Source organism: Strigops habroptila, chromosome Z, assembly GCF_004027225.2.
Source record: "Strigops habroptila isolate Jane chromosome Z, bStrHab1.2.pri, whole genome shotgun sequence".
Lineage (NCBI taxonomy): Eukaryota > Metazoa > Chordata > Aves > Psittaciformes > Psittacidae > Strigops > Strigops habroptila.
Window position 1 is genome coordinate 86,844,729 of NC_044302.2, and position 19,665 is coordinate 86,864,393.

Here is a 19,665-nt window from a genome sequence, read left to right on the forward strand (position 1 = left end):
GCAGCAGAGTTTGATGCTCCTACAAACAATTGAAAAATCTTGCCTTTTAAAGTTCTTGTCAAGATTCATCTCAGATGGCAGTGGCTTTCTCGTAGGAATCTTAAAAGTAACGGAAAACCTGTTTTAAGACATCATTCCTCTTCTGCCTTTTCAATGCAATCTCATTTTGTGTAGCCACATCTCCTGGTTTTCTTTTTCTTGGCCTTAAAATAATAGGTAAAGATGCAGAAACGATGTATTCTGGGCAGCTAATTTCTGTCAGCTACAAGATCACTAGAACTGTTCCGTAGTGATGCTAAGTTTTAATAGAGAATACTTCACTGCTTGTAGTTTTTGTTTTAATTAATTAAAAAAAAGGGGAAAACACGATGAAATATGAACTATACTGAGGCTAATACACATTTCAATGCAGTCAGGAATTGAGAGGGCTATACTGTATATGCCAGAGGAAAAAAATCTTGCTCAAAGAAGAGAGGAGAGGCAAGAGATGGGGGAGAAATGCAAAATCAAGTATCCAAAACATTCTGTGTTGCTGAAATGATACAGTAAGTGGCAAGAGAGAGATCCATGTAAATCAGAAGCAATTATTTCAAGGGAAATATCTCTTGTTGCCGAAAGTATTAAAGGATGTTTTCTATGAAAAGAAATCAAATAAATAAAAGCACAAGAAGCAAAGGTTGTCTGATTTGATCATATTTTAGAGTGTGAACATTGAATTGCTTGTGGCTATACATAATAAGTAATGTTCTATGTGTGCATGAAAGGAAGATATGTGCACAAATCATTGGCCTGCTCTCTCTCTTATAAGCCTCTTCAGTTGCACACTGCCCTTCAAGGCTGTCCTGTCAATGGTAGCATTAGGGTTATGAGCAAGAATTATGATTGGAAGGCATTCACCATGGGGAGATACCATTTTGCATGCTCAGCAGAGCTGCCTGGAGTCGTCACAGCTCTTTGCTAGTCCTGAAGCTGTTGGCCCACAATTCAAGTGCTGCTGATTGCCCCAGGAGATAAGACTTGGATGCTGATGACATACTCAGGCAGACTGAGCTGGTGCTGGAATAAAATATGCCCCAAACTATTCCTGGCACATTAATTTTATGCTTAGAATCAGATATAGCTCTTGCTATTTTTTACCTCCATTAAATGTTCACATTCTTGTATGTTAGTCCCTGAATTAAGAAGAAAACTGGCTAATATGATACTTCTGAGACTAGTGTTAACTAAAATGTGAGCTCTGATAGAGGTATGTTCTGATGCATCTGAACATGCAACTTTGAGCCTGCAAAGCAAAAACAAAATAATAGATCTGTTTGCAGTGTTCCACCGAAACCCTGAAAACTTGAAAGAATTGTCATTTGCGGAGTGCTGGTGATAGACAATAGCTGTAGCTCTACCCCAAGTATTTCATTTCCAAGTGATTAGATGGCTAATTCATCTTCAGATTATAGTTGTCCTTAAAATACAAGGTTGCACGTGATGCTTAATAATGTGATACAGAATACTTTATTAAATCTTCATATATCTAGTGAAATTCATAAATGAGATGTCCAGGACAGCATACCTCTGACAGCCCTAACATGCATCATGCAAGCCATAGTGTTGTGTCTGGTCTGATACTGAAGTTGTAACCTCTGCTGATCCTAAATTGTATGTTGTAGGTGCTTGGCCAATCACAATATAAAGATTCTTTTTAAAAATTGGTAGTTACTCTTGCTGTGTCAGAAATAAGAGCTGATTTACTAATTTTTGTAAGTTGAAGCTTTTGTTCCATGAATCCAATGGGTTTTAGCCCGATAAGTGGAGGGAGCCTCCTTCTATTCAATGATTTGTGCTTTGTGTCTGCTCACACACCACCAGAAATCATGTTTACACTTTCACTTGACTGAAGAAATTAAAGTAACTTTTTTAGTGGCTTATTGTAGTACAGGTTTTAACAGTTTTAAGGCTATTGCACCTTTTAAAATTTTCAGGGCACTGCACAAATGTCCAGAGGGGGATTTTTTGCATTTTGTATACATACAGGCAATATTACTGCCTTTGCCTTCTACCTTTTCTTCTGTGTACAGCTGAGACATTTAGATCACATTTGGAAAAAATAGTGGGGAAGGCACACCAACCGATTTTCTGTGTCTCCAACATGATAATTTCCACTTCTACACCTGTAATGCAAAAATATTCCCCATGCTGTTTGCATTTAGATGTCTGCAGGAAATCTAGTGGCCTGACTTGCACTTGACAGAGCAGCTGGGTATGGCTCTAGGGGCTGTGGAGACTTAGTGAGCAGTGCTGCTGCCCAGAGCTTGCCCTGCTGCCACTATGGCATTGGGTGAGGTCTCCACTGAGCTGATTAGATGTGAAAATTAGTGTGCTCTGCTCTGCACGATAGCCTGATCTTACAGCCCTTTTTCAGGTTTCCAGTGGAGTTAATCTTACATTATCTGAGTAAAGACTGGCTTGTTTAGAAGCTACATTTGATGAAACTAATAATTCACTTCATGACAAGCTTTCAGAGTACAGTAATTGGGGTCTCTTGCAGAGCCCCTGCCATTCACATACTGCTCCACTATGCTGTCGGCATGAAGTCTGCAAGGAAATCTGTCTGGAGGTGGTTTGACTGAAAAGAGGTAGGAGGCTATCTACACTTAGCAGTGTCTCAGAAAACATTATAGCAACTCCTCCTACACAAATAATTACAGGACAGTAAAGAAGTTACTAAAAGAGAGGGGAAACAGGCTCTCAGGAGGGCAGCATGTACTAATTTTCTGTTAAAGAATAGTTTATTTAGCAGAATTGGCCTTGTGATGTCCATAGTTATGGATGTGCTCACACTGGAGAGCTAGAAATATAAACACAACTTTTTTTTTTCCTTATTTCTTTACTTTTCAACAGAGTGTTGAGAATTTGAAATGTGGAATTAACTGATATAATGTTCTAAAAGCAACAGGAGCTGGTCTTTGTGTTTGCAGAAGGGAACTGTTAAGAGATTGAATGTGGGTACTTTTATGTATACCAGACGTATGAGCATGAATTGAATAATGAGTAACCTAATCAGCTTTTTAGCCAAGCTTGCTTGTATTACTGCAGTAACTGCCAGTTATCTTGGGCCTTAAAGCCAAGTAGATCCTTCACCACCTTCTAATCTGTTTGATTTTAGAAGTGAGTTCCTTGTAAGAAAGAAGCAGCTTTTAGGAGAGGTACCAATCTTAACTCAGTCTAGTGACCAGAAACACTTCCACAGTGCAGTCACTGCCATGGTTCACAAGATGACTCTTAAAATACCTTAAAATGGTAACAGCTTCAGCTTGAGTCCAGCACACTTTGTCATGGTCATGGAGATTACTGGCAACGGCAACAGTTACAGGCTTCCCTTGGAGGCAACTGTAGCCCTGTTCAAAAGCACAAAATAAAATGATCCTCAGGCATATTTCATGGGTGATGCCAAGAGGAGCAAGAGTAAGTAGTTACTTAAAATCCCTTCTCCTGTGTGAAAATTCTATTTGTTTATAGAGAAGACAAGAACACAGTGTCACTCCAGATCTGAAAGTTGGTCACTACGTACAGGATGCCATCACCAGACTGATGGACTTCTTCCATCTCTTCCAAACTCAGCTACTCTGTGATTCTCTGAAGGGTAAACTCTCTGCTCTGTATAACGTTGATCAAAGAGTGGTTGTTTTGTGCTGAGTTTTGAATGTTTTGTACTTTGCCACATGCACCTCTAGGCTGTATCTATTGATCAGTAGTTGGTGTGTCTATTATAGTTGTACTATGACCTTCCATTTGCACAAAGGTGTTCCAGCTTCGATGTTTTGGCTGAGAAGTGCAGAATTCCACCTATGGCAGAAGTAGTATTAGAAACCATGTCTAGCAGAAGTGGACAAAATATGACTTCGAAGTGTTTTTTAGTATAAAGTGGTTCTGCTCACCCTTGCAAGGAAACCTTGTTAAAAGGTTTTCATACTAATTATTGTGCACCTATCTGGTCCCTTGGAGTGTCCCTTTGACATACTTTGCCTGAAATAACAGCCCCGATAAGACAGCACAAGCTCAAACCTGATGCCATGTCCCTAGGCACAGGACCAAGGTCCAAGTTATGGTTATGTGCAATTCCAATGGCTGCTCCAGGACTCACTGGTGGCAGAAGGAAAATGCGCATTTACATCCTGCAGGAGGGTGAAGAGAGAAGTAGGGGGTGGGGGAGGGGGAGTTAAGGAGGATGCTGCCAGTTCTGGGAAGTAATGGGGCAGGAAGGAAACAAACATTTCCTTTCCTTTTCCCACATTATCGCCATGGTCTTCAAGGCAGAAGAGGATAAAAGCAGAGGAAGAGAAGAGTCTGTTAGAGGTGGTAGGACTGGCACAGAGGATGTGTGCAGACTAGGGAGTGAACGTCTGATGGGGAAATTGTGATTGTGCTATATTTGCAGCAGCATCTAAATTCCTGCAAAGTTAATAGTAATGTAACAGATGTTGCTTTAACAGCTTCGTTCTCTCTCACTCCTGTCACCTTTTTTGCTCGCATTCTCAAACACAACCAGAATACATTTTCTTTTGTCACTGCCTGCCTCTTATTGCTCTCTGGTATTCGATAACTTCAATTTATCTGGTGTTGATGTAACTCCAAAGCAATTCAGAATCTTATTCTTCTGAAAGTAGCTAAATCAAAATGGGCCTCTTCACTGCAGACTTTCATGCACATAATTAAAATAATTTGAACAGTTAAGTGTTCTTAGAATTGGGCTCTGGGTTTGCACTTTGTTGGTAATCTCCTGTTGAAAACCAAGGCTAATTCATATCTGTAGTTATAGTTTAAAAGCATTAAATGCTTACTTAACAGGTTAAAACTGTTGACATTGGAAGATTTAACTGTCTGGATATAAAGTTGTTTGTGCTGTATGGCCTGGAAAAAAGATTTGATTTAAAAAGTGCAATGATTTGTGTTCATGTTACCTACAAAAACATTTCAAGTTTGTTTAATGGGCTTGTTTTAAAAATGTCTTCATTTTGGTTTCTGTCTTTTTTTCAATAGAAACTTCAGAGCTTTATCTACAGAAAGTGAAATAGCTCTTCTGTTTTCATCACTTGAGAGGGGGTAATTCAATTTGATTTCAGTTATGTATGGGCTAGCTCACCACCTACAAAATGCAGGCTTATAAAATATTTTTTTCTTACTTTCTGATCAGGAAATTCACTTGAATAAACCCCAGATGTTCTTACATACTAAGAAATACTCCTCTTTTATAAAGAAAATCCAACTTCTTATTTTTAACGAAAATCCTATTTTCCATGCTAAGACCAAATTATAAGAAGGTATGGTTTTTGGCTGCCCAGGAATCCAGAAAGAGCATCTATTGCTCTGACTTGCACTGAGAAGGTTTCCTGAGCCTTTAAAAAGCCAAAAGATTGGCATGATCCTATTCGTGCTACAGGCAACCTTGCCTTGAAAACCTGGCTAATTTATGGGCAGTGCAGAGACTTGCAGATAGAGAGTTGCAGAAAACCTGTGTGACTATTGGAGGTTGAGATAGGAGGATATGCTGTGGATGAGCTTCCTTGCCAGGTACTTGCACACTTAGTGCAAAACTGTGGCAATTTGGCTGGTTGTGGTCAGGGGAGTTGGGTGGGTGAGACCTGGGAGGTGGCCAGCTCAGTCTCTGCAGGCTTCTTAATTAGACACAGAACAAAACAAAACTTTGGGGGATTGCAGAGAGAAAGTTCACTGGTATCTCTGCAGAGGGGCAGTTTTGGGCTTCTCAGTTCCTCTTTACCAGATGTAAGCTGAATTGCATAGGGCTGTCTCCACGTTTAACTGTTTTACCTAGAAACAGCAGCATGGTGCTTGGGGAGCTGAACTGTTTCTCATAAGGTTTTGACAGTTTACGAGCCTAGAAAGAGGTTTTATGGGTAGCAGAGTGTTGGCTGTACGCATTACATCATAACTTATTGTGATCAGATACATAGCCAGTGGGCCTCTGTAAGCAAGAATGGGTCACACATGTACCCTTGGTCAGACTCTGACTTCTTCATTATCTGGATTTTTGTATTACATAAGGCAGTCTGCCTATCTTCCCATGCCTTTGAATGGTGGAGTGCTGAGGATGTATAAGTGGTTAAGCCCTGTGGCCTTTGATTGGCATCAAGAGTGCACAACTGGTGATGAACACTGGAAGAACAGCTGGTAAGAGAGGCAGCTACCTGTAAGGAAGCTAAGTCTCTGCAAAATCTATAATATATTTTTTTTCCCAGTTGTTTTTTTTTTGCTTTCCTGGGTAATCTTTGTATCAAACAAAACTTGTATCACCCAAGCAGTTTGAATGCTAAAGGTATCCAGACTGTGAAGTCAGAATCGCATTGCTCATGGCAGCACCTTTTGAGTTCCTTGGGATGTGCTGTGGCTTTGATGGAGAGAACACTGCTCAGCCATCTTAAAAAGAAGGTGAAACACAATACTGAAGTGCACCAACTCTAGTGGTCATGACTAGACTTTTCAATTGCTTGAAATCACAGTGCAGCTGGGTAAATATTCACAGGGCTTTTTCCTTGTTTGATTTTTAAGTGCAAACAAGACAGTAAGAACATACCAAATGAGACTGCAAGAACACCTGCATTTGTTTCCTGTGCGCCTGAGGTCATGAAATTTGTCCTAGCTGTTCTACCACAAGAGGAAATGTGTTGTGATATTCTGTCAGTCACTGTAGAGCCCTAATTGACAAGGATGTTTTTTAAAAAAGCAAGGCTGCACTGCATGTGACATTTCACCAATAGCCACCAATGGATGTTGTCTCCTATATTTAGCAGGTAAAGCCTGTAATGACATCCAGAGCAGTAGTAAAACAGTCCACTTCTGTTGGATAACTCCCAGCACAGAGACAAGAGGAGCTTGCAGCCTGTGGGAGAAGGTGAAGAGAGTAAAACATGCCAAAAATTGTGAAACTTTGCTTCTGTCTGTCTGTGTATTTTCTGTGACTTTTGGATCTTCAGGGTGTGATTGCTACTGTCAGGAGCATGTTGGGCAGCAATGTTCGTTTTAGTACCTTTATTTTAGGTGCTGTTTACCATGCTGTTGTTACGAGAGATGGCCAGATCCACAATGAGACAAGGGGAGGGCAGGGCAGGGTGAAGTTCAGCTACACTTGCCTGCTTTAGGAATGGCATGTTAAAGCTTAGCCACCAAAAATAGTAGCTTCACTGTGCCTCTGTGTAAATCTCTGTGGGACTGAAGAAATGATTCTGGACTGAAATGCACTCTCCCTGAGGGACTTTTTTCAGCACTGAGCCTAATTATTTTTTAAATGGGGGGTTAGCCCCCCAGGAAGCCATAAATATGTCCATAGCTAAATGTAGTGGGTTATATATTCCCAATTGTCCTATTATGGGAATTCAGTAAAGAAAACAAGAGATCGTTTTCCCTAGCAAAAGTACAAGTAGCTGTTTTCTTGCAATCTAAGTAATACTGCACATTTTACTCTTGAATATCCAAGTAGTGTTTGGCCACATCTAAGTTCATGAAAATTTAATGTCTTGGTGGTTGAAACTGGCCATTTTTGTTTTTCGGATCATGGCTGGTACAGGCATTGTAAGTGTCTCTTGATAATTGCTTCTAAGGATAAAAGAAAAGAAATAAATCTTTTTTATCTTCAGGGGCGGGGGTAGGGAACAGACACAGAATAATTTGTGTTGGAAAGGATCTCAAGAAGTCATCTGGGTCAATCCCCTGCTCAAAGCAGAGCTAACTCCAAGTTAGATGTGAGAGATGAGAATCAGGGGTACACAGTCCAGCCTCACTGAGCTCCCCCTCCAGGCTTAACTGGTCTTGGGGGAAGTTATTTTTTGCTTATGTCCAAGTGAACAAATCTTTTTCTGGAGAGCTGCTGTCTAGCCAGATGATCCCCAGCTACAGACCCTGTCCTCCCAGGGACCCTGTACCTTCTGTACATTGCTTTTTAAGTTTAAGGTCACTTAGAACTTATCCGTACTGCTAAACTTGCCTCCTGCCTTACCTCCTTGTTTTCTTCCGCACTGTCCATATGCTGGACATGAAAGACAATGAACATTGTCTTTCAAGTTCAGCCATTTCTCCTGAGCCCCATGGCATTTAAGGTAATTCTCCTGCAGGCTTACCAGTTTCCTTACCACTTACCAGTTTCCTGAACAAGCAAAGATGGCTGCTCTGCAGTCCAGGATCTTCAATCTGCTATTTGCCTTCCTTGCTTTCCTTAGTATTTTAAATTCTTATATCACCCCACATCCTTCATGTTCCTAGCCATTTCTTCCTTAATTCATACCATGTCTAGCAGTGTGCCTTGTCTGCTTAAAGAAGTACATGTAGAAACAAAGTCTTTGTTCTCCAGATTGCCAGCAAACATCTCAGTTCCCCATGAAAATAAGTCCTGTAATTACAAGGCTTCTCTCAGTTGTTAAAGTTTTTGTCCACTTTCTCCATTCTTGACTGGGCAGTCTGTACTGTATGCGTACCTTGTTTACCCTTGTTTGCCACCCTCATGATCTTGATCCACAAGCATTCCTGTTTGACTCCTTGGATCAAAAACATGTTGTGTTGTTGAAATAGTGGGAAAACAGTGTGCTGTATTTCAACAAAGTGCAGGACACTTAGTGCATTGGTGAGAAAATATGTTTGCATAGAAAAGGTATATTAGCTTACTCCTTCTCCTCCATCCTGGCATAGGACAACTAAATTCCCCTCCTTTTGCTTCTCCATATCTTGCTCTGTGAAGTCTCTGTGGTAGATTGTCACATAGATCAGGTCAGCATGTCCTACTATAGTAGACAGTGCGTAAGCACTGCTACTTTCCAAAGATTGCAGGATTCAATGCATTAGTATTTCATAGAATCATAGGATGGTTTAGTTTGGAGAGGACCTTACAGATCATCTAGGTCCAAGCCCCCTGCCATGGGTACCTCCCACTAGACAAGGTTGCTCAAAGCCTCATTCAACCTGGCCTTGAACACCACCAGGGATGGAGCAGCCACAACTTCTCTAAGCGACCTGTGCCAGTGCCTCACCACCCTCACAAAATTCTCTTCCTTATATTTAATCTAAATTTACCCTCTTCCAGTTTAAATCCATTCTTCCTTGTCCAATCCTTACATGCCCTTGTAAGAAGTCCCTCTTCAGATTTCTTGTAGGCCCCTGGAAGGTACCAGAAGGCTTCTATAACATCTCCCCTGTGCCTTCTCTTCTCCAGGCTGAAGAACATGACTGTAGCCTGCATCCTGTCTTCATGAGTACTGAGATTTTGTGGTACACAGAACCTGCAAGTCCACTTCCCAGAGGCAATATAGAATGGGAATGTCCCCATGAGTTACAATACATGGAGATGCTTCCTGCACTGCGTGCTTTTCTCTGTACCTTCTGTGGAAACATCACCATTTTTAGGCTCAACTATGTGCTTGAAGACCTTAATTAAGAGAAGATATTTTTCTAAACTATCCTGCTTGTGATGCTCAGTGTCTAACTGTGGTGTTTCCCACTTCCCTACCCTCTCTTTTCTGTTTTGCGCTACCAGTAGCTAAAAGCTACCTGCTGACAACTCTTTCTCCTTAGATTTCTGCTTTGAGAACTGTGCTGTCTTTCTTGACTTAAGTAATTTTAAGTAGTGATTGGCACCATTGCGTTTTGGCCATGGTGGTTGACATTGGCTACTTCTGCAATTTCAGGTTGTCAGTGGCTGTAGATCAGGCAAGAAAGGGTAAATGGTTTCATTAATCTTCATACCATTTTGAACCTACTCTGCAATCAGTTGATCATGGTTATACATGTGCTTTTTCTGACCTAAAATCCTACTGAAATAAAGGGGGCTTCAACGGACAAAGTGAGAGTTTGCAAGATCCACCCCTAGCTAATATCGATAGCTATGCCTTGGTTTAAACAAGGCTCAATTTACTTTGATTTCTAGATTAGTGCAGGTTACATTGAGCAGAACATTTAATGTATCTCATTGATTTTTCCCTGTAATACTGTTGAAACACAAGTCATTGCTCTAATCATTTGTTTTACCATTAAAATTCTGTATGCAGATCTGGTCCCCTGGGATATCAGTGTGTAACCAGATACTCCATGATCTAATCAGCTTCTGCAAGAAATATGCTATCTCTGCAACACTTTGCAGTAGAAAGCTTAATCAAAATGGAAAATTTATCTAATATTTAAAGTAAAAGGCAGTTCAAAGAGACAACCATGAAAAGCAGGGCTGTACAAAATCTTAAGACATTTCTCAGATTAAAAAAAGTCAAATCCAAGACAGAGTCTAAGATTATTTTTTTGTGACTCCATTTATTGTTAAGGAAGAAAATGTTATAGCTGTCACTTCAGTTTATAGGGTTTGTTCCAGTTCAGTTAAAATAGCATTGCCATCAGGAATGACTGACTAGCAGGATTTCATTAATGTGGTACTTGCCACAGCATGCATGCTTTGGAAAGTAATTTTTAAAGGCACCTAAAAAGTATCAGTAGCAGGCAAGACCTGTGATCTGAATTCATTTTAATGCTAGAATTTGAATCTCCAAGAGTCTAGTGGTATAGTCCATTTCTGAAATAGAGTCCTGCTGACACTGAAGGAGTTTTGCAAGCAGTGTTACATAGGCTGTGGAGCAGACCTCCTTGCTATAGTGAGTCTGACCAGAAGCATCTCCTCTAGCTGGGACAGCGAGACTGTGTCTCTGCCTGCAGCCAGGCAGTATTTCTGTATAAACTGCCAGATTTCACCATCAGTGTTCAGAAGGGTAGTGGTATTCGAGGGTGATAAGCATCTTCTAGTGTCAGCTCACCTCTCCATTAAGTAAGACAGTGTCCCTTAGGTATTCAAGGATAATGGTGTTCAAGAGTGATAAGCATCTTCTAGTGTCAGCGCACCTCTCCATAAAGACAATGCCCCTTACAGGGGAATGATCATGTGTTTGCTGATGTCCTTAGCTTTATCAGCTGCTTTCATGTAAATGTCTAAATGCTGAGCAAGATAAGTTGTTTTGTGGTTGAGGGTTTTTTTAATGGATGTACCTTAGAAACAGTATTTTGCATAGCAAAATGTCCCATACATTTTTATTTGTCTTTGTTATGTTGTGGACAGCGATAACTTCTGTACATAGGCATGTTAAGTACTGTGTCTTGATCTTGTCGAGAGCATGCATTGGAGTTCCTGTATTGTATCGGTGGCACTCAGTGCTATCCTTGGCTCTATCTATGTGTTGTACTTATGTAGCAAAGGAAAACAAAGAATTTGAGGCAAATTTAAGAAGGGAAACAGCATTCACTAGCCTTGTTGATGAGTCTAGAAATAAAGATAAGATCAGAAAGGTTACGTGTTCTTGGCATTTTCAACTGATATTTTAGTTGCGATGTTAAGCCAGCTATGATGTTGCTGGTTTGTTTCATGGGGTTTTTTTAGTTGTTTTATTTTTTTTCTTTGTTTCTGTAAACTGCACAGTGCGTGATTCAGTGTGCAGGGCCAGACTCTCCTCTTTTCATTGGCTCTAGGGATTTATTATGGGACTAGTTTTGCTGGACTTCAACAAGGATTGCTTTGGTGTTCAGAGCCCAATGACTTCAGTGACCTTAAAAGCAGAAGAATGAGAATAAAGTGAGGAAGAGCCCATACAAGCAGTGAAAGTAGTGCCTGTTTACTTCAAGTTTCTGCAAGGTGCTGTTTTGGTAAATGCCAAGAGACAAAAGTAGTATATTGAGAGAAAGGGCAGAGGAGGAGTCTGTTGGTGAGTGTTGGTACAGGTCAGAAAATTATGAAGAATCGCTAATGATTTTTAATACATGAATACTATATTGATGATTTTCTTCTATTGTGTTTTTAGGTTCTCATGACTCATTTAGCTTTTACATCGATGAAGCTTCTCCAGTTGGCCCTGAACAGCCAGAGACGGTCCAGAATTTTGTGTCTGTTTTTGGGACTGTGGCTAAAAAGCTGATGAGGAAGTGGCTGGCTACACAGACCATGAACTTCACCAGCCAGCTGGGGGCAGGTATACGGTATTTTGATCTTAGAATTTCCACCAAGCCCAGAGATCCAGACAATGAGCTCTACTTTGCTCATGGTTTATTCAGTGCCAAAGTCAAGGAGGGTTTGGAAGAGATCAATGCGTTTCTTGCTGACCACCCAAAAGAAGTGGTCTTTTTGGATTTCAATCACTTCTACGGGATGCAGAAATACCATCATGAAAAGCTTGTCCAAATGCTCAAAGACACATATGGAAACAAAATGTGTCCTGCTATATTTGCCCATGAAGTAAGTCTCCAGTACCTGTGGGAAAAGGAACACCAAGTGCTGGTGTTCTACCACAGTCCAGTGGCTCTTGAGGTAGCATTTCTTTGGCCAGGCCAGATGATGCCAGCTCCCTGGGCAAACACAACAGATCCAGAAAAGCTGATTCAATTCCTCCAGGCATCAGTCACTGAAAGAAGAAAGAAAGGTTCCTTCTTCATATCTCAAGTAGTGCTGACACCAAAGGCTAGTACGGTGGTGAAGGGGGTTGCTAGTGGTCTCAGAGAAACAATCACAGAAAGGTAAGTTTCTGGCAGGTAATGTGCTGCTGTGCTGAATGTGTGTCTGTGTTTGATGATGCTGCTTTTCTAATTCATTTTAAAGAAACTCCATCCTACTGTGGGTTAGTCAGAATTTGCGCATAATATTAAAATATTTAAAGAGACACACATTGAAAGACAAGTTTTTGTATCTTGAAATAAAAATCTGCTCCAAAGCCTAATAAGATATTATGGGATTGGGATTGGCTTAGCCTTTTTTTTTATTTCTTTTGGGGGGGGGTTGGGTATTTTTGTTTTGGTTTGGTTTGGTTTTTTTCTGAATGCAGGCTTTTCCATTTGTTTTGTTTTTCAAACGTGGTTTCTTATCATGAACACTGAACATCTTGTCTTGGATTTCCTTACTGATGTGGACAAACCTGTATGAATGATCTAGATAATTTAAGTTTTTATTTATGCATCAGGCTTCAGGTATTGGGTAGATTATTTTTTTTTTCCTCATGAGCGAAGCCTGAAACTGCAGAATTTGCTTCCTTAACTAGCTTTACACACCTTAAAGATGCACAGTTTTTCTCTCTGCATACCATCACACAGTATATCAAAGGTATCAGGACACTGTTAGAGTGAGTTTACCTCCAAAGAAGCCTTCATTTGTCACACAGAAATGAGACTGTAGACCACTGTAGAGACTCTGTATATGGAATACTGTGTTGACAGGCCATTAGTTGTTAGATTACAAAAAAAAGCAGTCTGCTCAAGACATGCGTTATTTATACCATTCTGACTTTGATAAATCACAGCAAGTTTTTAGCTTAAAGGCATATATGTATGACTGTTCTTGCCAACTTTGTAGGAAATGTGAAATTTAATGCCAAGGCACAAGAGCTATTTTTTCCCCTAAAAAAAAAAGAAAAAAAAAAAAGAAAAAAAAAGAAGGGTTGCAGAATGTAAAAAATTTATAATGGGGGTCAATGGCCTTCTAATGCTCTGCTCTCTGCATGGATGTGCCTGTGCCAGGAAGGTCTATTGGGAACGCTGTCCCCTTCTGTATGAGATGAATGATGTAGTGCCTGTGACACTACAACCTGCAAAAGAAAACATGCCTCATTTTTGAGAAAGATTGAGCCATTTTTATGGCAGCTTTCCCAAGTGACTGTTAACTTGAAAAAACAAGGAGAAACTTTATCTGAAATAGTAAAACACTGACATAGAAGGTTTTATAAGCATTGGAATATTATTCAGAAGTGCTTGTAAGACTGCATTTGCAGCTGTTTGTATATCCTTCACACGTTTTTAGAAGTCCATTGGACTAGGGCTCTCCCTTTCTGCAGAGTCTGAAGAGCATTTCTTTTACTGCAATACTTACTTGATGGATTTCACTGTTAAACACTCACTTTGTTGTTCAGGGATTTATTTTCTTTGTTAAGCATCTTTCTGAGTGTTCTTTAGACCATGAAGTAGCAAGATCAAGAAACTACCAGATTCTTTTTCAAACTTGCTGCATCAGTAAAATAGCCATTAAAAAAACCTTTTCTTCTTCTCTGACTCACAATGTGCTTCCTCAAAGCTGTTTGGAAAAGTAAAAATTGAAAGTGGGTTGTGGATATGTTTGTCTGAGGTCTGAATGACTTGAGCCTTTGAACTCTTAGTAAGCTTTTCTCTGCAGTAAACTTCGAGCTTATAACTTGAAATTTCAGTAAATAATTGGTCTGGAATACCTGGAAATGTTGTTTCTCAATTGCAACTGAGATTTTTCACAAGATCTCCAAGTGCGTAATCAATGGCTGCTGCATGAATATATTTTTTTCCTTCTTTGCATAACTTTTAACCACTGCAAAAGAAAAGGATCTTTAAAATTATCTCCAAAGCTGGTATTTAATCTTCCACATGTGGCATCTCATTTTAAACTTTTATTTGTATTTTTATTACTAAAATACACTGCAGAAAAATACAGGCTTCGAATGTGTGTTAATCAACATAGGAACTGAGCTTCTATATTATTAACTGCTCTAAAAGTAGACTCAGAACTGATCCTTATTTAATGATGATCCTGTTAAAAAATAAATAGACAAGCAATTAAAGGACGGAGCACAGTTAGTAGAATTTACAGAATTCACTTCAATCTCACTGCATTAATGTTGCAGTAACTTAGAAGCTAGGGCATATGTTCCAGCTGCACCGTTTGTTACTTTGAACTGTCTCGTAATTATTTATATAAGGATTATTCTGTCCTTTTCAGAATAAATATACAGACCAAATAAATACACAATTACTGTGTCCAGGTAGATAACATATGTGCTTTTGTTGTGAGTTGCTGAATAGTTTTGTACATTTTATACTATTTTCTGCTTATCAATTAATGCTGGGGAAGAGCTTTTCATTAAGAATGCAGTATTTTGCTTTTAGCAGCAGTTCTGTAACCATATTTGGATGGGGTTTTTCCCTCATACTAAATTTTGAAAGATCTGAATGCAAATGTGGAATAAGATTGAACTTTTCAAGTAATTCTGGTGTGTTTTTTTTCCCCCCCTAAATTAAATATTACATTGCAGAAATGTTTCCTTTGGCATTTTTAGACATAACCTGTAGCTATCCCTATTTCTGCCATCTGTAGAACAACCATTTTCATTTATGTACTGACTTAATTCTGAAAACAGAACAAAGTTAAGGTCCTTTTGGATCCAGAAAACCATACTAGGTTTTGATCTCTGAATTTGTTTGTTAGTCATGAGATAATGTACAATTTGAAAAGCAGTGGCCACCTTAGAGGAGGAACCTAGTTTCTCAGCTGCAGCATCCATCAGACCAGGAAAATTGCAAGCAGACACTGTGCAGCAATCCATGCCCCTTTCTGCTGTTTTGTAGCTCATGTTGTGAAAGAAATATTCCTCCATAGCCAAGCTGGTTGGTTTAATAGCTTTTCATTTCAATAGCAGCTGCATGTGGTGGTGGAGGTCTACATCTTCAAACTGCAGTAGAGAAGTCTCCTAAGGTGATACATTTCAGAAGGAGAGGTGATGTTTTTTTCTCAGCCTGTTCCCCATAGCACAGATAGGCAAGACGGGAGGCATGTGGAAACTTTGATTAAGAAAAGTTTCATGTTTCTGAGTTCAGTAGAAGATGTACCAGGACTGGGTTTTACTGACAATGCTTGCACACAGGCTTTGTTACCGTCACAGGCAATGCTCTGTGGGACAATAATTTGGAAGAAGGAGAAATGATAAAGTCATCAAGATTTCTATTCGTGCACAAATACAAGAAGCAAAAGCCATTTGTTTTATGCTCTTCTTAGGACCACAGCTCATCATTGCAAAACTATATAACACAGCTTTCATATTCATTACTTGAATGAGAAAGATGGCTTGCATGAGTGCATGTTATGTTTCTTGAATTTGATGAAAAACTTTGAGGACTAACAATATGTTTTTAGGCTTAACATTCTGTCAGACACAGTTTAGATGCCAAGAAATACTCTTTGATTAGCAAACAGAATGTACCAAATGAATTGCATTCCCACTGCTTATTGAATTAACTTCACAGTGAGGCAGCTGGCTTTAGTACATTTCAAAGGTGGCTGTGAAACAACCTTTTCGTGAGTGTAAAGTTGTTCTTCGTAATGATCTACTTTGTTTTCTGATTTGCAGTGGAATTGCTAATTTTATCTCTGACACTGGAGACAAGCATGATACTCTCTTTGTTGTCTCTGAGGTTGAGTAATATAGAACAGGAAAAAATAGAAATCCTTCAGAGGATGCAAAAGTCCTGTGGTACTTTTAAAGCTTTCAAGAAATAGAAATAAACACATACCCTGCCAATTGTCACTTGATTTCCAAATTAATCTCTAGGGATAATGTTCCCTGTATCCCACATGTGACTAAATCCTTGCCTACCATGCTAAAGCTTCCCCCTTAGCAACCAAAGCAAATTTAAAAAAACCCAAAAAAACCAAAACCAGAAAAAAACCCAACCTGCACATGAGAAGGAATCTTTGAAATAGAAGCAAAGCAGCCAAACTGTTGACAAAAAGGGTGGTAAACAGGCCACAGAAGCTGTCTGCAAAAAAGCCATCTCTGGGTGCAGTCATAAACCTAAGCAGAGTCAGATTTAGCTAGCAAATAGATGGATATTAAATGAAAAATAATCCCTGAAGTTTCAAAAAGTGGTATTTTTTGAAACAGTTGCTGAGGGTGCACTCATCTAAGCCATATCTCAGCCAGATGAATTTGTGAGGGTTTCTGTGTTGCTGGAAGAGTGGGATGTGATCATATTTTGATCCACACTTGATATTGACTGGTATTGACTTGTTATTGCCTATTTTGTGAAAAAGAAAACAACAGGAATGTCAGCTGTGGCAGCCGTATTTTCCTCATTGTCTAGGCATCCTTCCTGCTTGTAACCTTGATACCTGTCTCCATTATGGACTGCAGGAGACCCCAGCGAGCTGGTTTGCGTTCAGGATTTAGCGACCCCATAGCAACATAGGTGGTGTGTGAGCAGTTTAAAGAGACATAGGTTGTCTCTTTAACTGCTGAGAGACAAGTGTAGACTCCATCTCTCACTAATGTGTATGGCACAAACTATCATTCTGGTATATTGCTAGGGAACTCAAAATTACTCTGGGCACTCCAGCCGAATTCTTAGTATTTCTATTCTTCCTCAGACTACTCTTCATTACTTTTCTACTCTTTCCACACAAGAGGCAACCTTTGTGTTTGCATACAGAGCAGTGGAGACCTTGCTTCCATTTGAAGTATCTATCTGCCATGTCAACAGGTCTGCACAGTAAAATTCCAAACAGGCTGTGTATGCTCACCCTAATTTTGCTGGCAGGCATTTTAGTGGCATTTCACCATAAGAGAATCTGTCTGCACAAGGATTTTAATATAGTGTTCCCTTGGGAAGTGCTGGGTGGTTGTTTCTGGTGGCTTTGGTCATGAAACTGGAATAGGATAAAAATGCCCAAAATACATGAGCACAGGAGTTTTAATAACTTTGTTAGGGAAAAGTATTTATCTGCATACAGATTAATATCCTGTGCAATTCAGTCCAGAAAGGAAGTTGGCATAGTGATCACCAGCTCTGTGACCACCAGAACTATCAGTAGTTTAGCTTTGGGATGTGTGTTTAGGGTAGTTGGCATGGTATTCTCTTTGGGGAGGTTGGGATGTCATAGAGTCATAGAATCAACTAGGTTGAAAAAGATCTTTAAGATCATCAAGTCCAGCCATCACCCCAGACCTGCCACAAGACCACCACTAAACAGTATCACTGAGGGCCTTATCTACAAGGTTTTTGAACACAGTCTTTTCCCCTATTAGGCCTGCTTGTAACTTTTATCATGTTATGCACCAAAAGACCTGCCTGCAGTTGTTATATGCTGTGTGACTACTCGTAAAGCTATTTTATGTGATTCCATCATCACATTCTGAGCACCATCAGACCCTGCATATACAGAAGGCAGCAAGTGTTTTTCATCATGAAAGGAAATGTTCATTCCTCCAACCCTGCTGCTGTAAGCTGTCACTAATGTCTACTTGTCTCAAAGATTTCATGCTTCAGTCTGTGTGGCTCCTGTAGTGAAATTGCAAATGGATCATTAAGTCAGTTGGGATTTCTTTGATCTTTCTGACACTACTTAGATAACTAAGGAAACTACAGCTAATAGACACTAACAAGTGCTGACCCAGGGGGAAATGTATTAGTTGATGCTAGTTGCTTTTACCTCATTGTGAAGGGAATGGTTCCTTGGTGGGTTGGTCATTCTCCTCTTTGTTTATAAGATACAAAATGAGTACTGAGATTTACACAAACAAGCCTTTCCAGATTTATTCACAAGGTGGCTTTCAAGCTGATAATGAGTTTCTGTAATACAAAAACATATATATTAGCAAATACACCTGCTTAGTTTGCAACTTTCTTGAATCTATGTTGTATTCACACTTGCATGCTGCAAACAGTCACCTTCAGAACTATTCTAGTAAGTAGATGAATAGATGCACCCTTGTCAATTTTTGAGCAGAGAACTGGGCAGTTCTAAGAAGCAGTCACTGTGTGTTTGGAAGTTTGAATTTTTAATCTCCTCTAGCTGCTCTGCGGTCCTGGAGTGGTAGGATGTGGATAGAAATTCTCAGAAAAATCTTGTCAGCTCTTAAAACCCTGTTGCACAGGCTGTATTATTCCTGATGGATTAGGGCAATTCTCAGTATTCTCCAAAACCTTAGAGGGCTTTCTAGCCAAGACACATCTGCACTCTCCTTAGAGAAGTCACCTGCATATCCACAATTTCTGCAGTGGCTATGTCTGTTTTAATGGTAGGCTAAGGAAGACTTAGCTACAGAAAGTCTCTGGGATCCATTGTCAGAGAGTATACCAAGCCCCAATTATTTTATTAGATGATCCCCATGCTTATAAACAAATAGCCTTTGTGAAGTGAATGAGCAGGTGGGCATGCAGGCTATAGCCAGAGTTCTGTTAGGGCAAAGCCTGCAGAGGATGCAGTAAGGGATCCTGGCACCCTGGTGCCACATTTGTACAAATGGCTGCAACAGGACAAGCGGGAAAGGACTTGCAGATAAGAAAGGCAGCCAGGCCAAAGGTCCTGGTGATGTACCACCTTCTATATGATGCAGAATATGCACAAGCTATAAAAATGCCTGTGCTTTCCCTCTGTTAAAGCAGAGATGATAAAGCTTGTTCCCTAGGAATTCAGTAATGTCTGTGTGATGCAATGCAGTTGTTTCTCAGAGAGCAAGCTTATTTTCATTTATTTTGTTCTTAAAGCCTGGAAATGTTTAACCTCATTTTATTGATCTTTTCTCTACAACTTTATTTTTGGACAACTGTTTCATAATTCCATTTTTTTCCAGGATTTATTTTTCTGGGGGTGAGTGACGTGGGCTAAGATATAAACTTTATGTATTCAGAGATTATAATAAAAGATTGCCTACAATTATAATGCTAGCATTGCATGTATTGTCCCAGGCTGTACAACTGCTTCACCAGAGCACAGACTATTGTAATAAAACATCTTTCAGTATTTATCTCAGACACAAAGAAAATAATAAACCCCATGTCTTTAAGACACTGAATGATCATAGAGTGGGATTTGACCTTTGGCAATATTTTAATATTGTAGCTGTTGATCCGAGAGTTTTT

General features: G+C 39.7%; 1 protein-coding gene across 1 annotated transcript in view; it reads left to right on the forward strand.

Annotated features, from left to right (window-relative positions):
- PLCXD3 (phosphatidylinositol specific phospholipase C X domain containing 3) overlaps positions 1 to 19,665 on the forward strand; it is a 90,351-nt gene that overhangs the window by 39,543 nt on the left and 31,143 nt on the right. Inside the window, exon 2 of the mRNA XM_030470235.1 lies at positions 11,826 to 12,534. Within this exon, the coding sequence (XP_030326095.1) occupies positions 11,826 to 12,534 (709 nt within the window). The remainder of the gene's footprint in view (positions 1 to 11,825; positions 12,535 to 19,665) is intronic.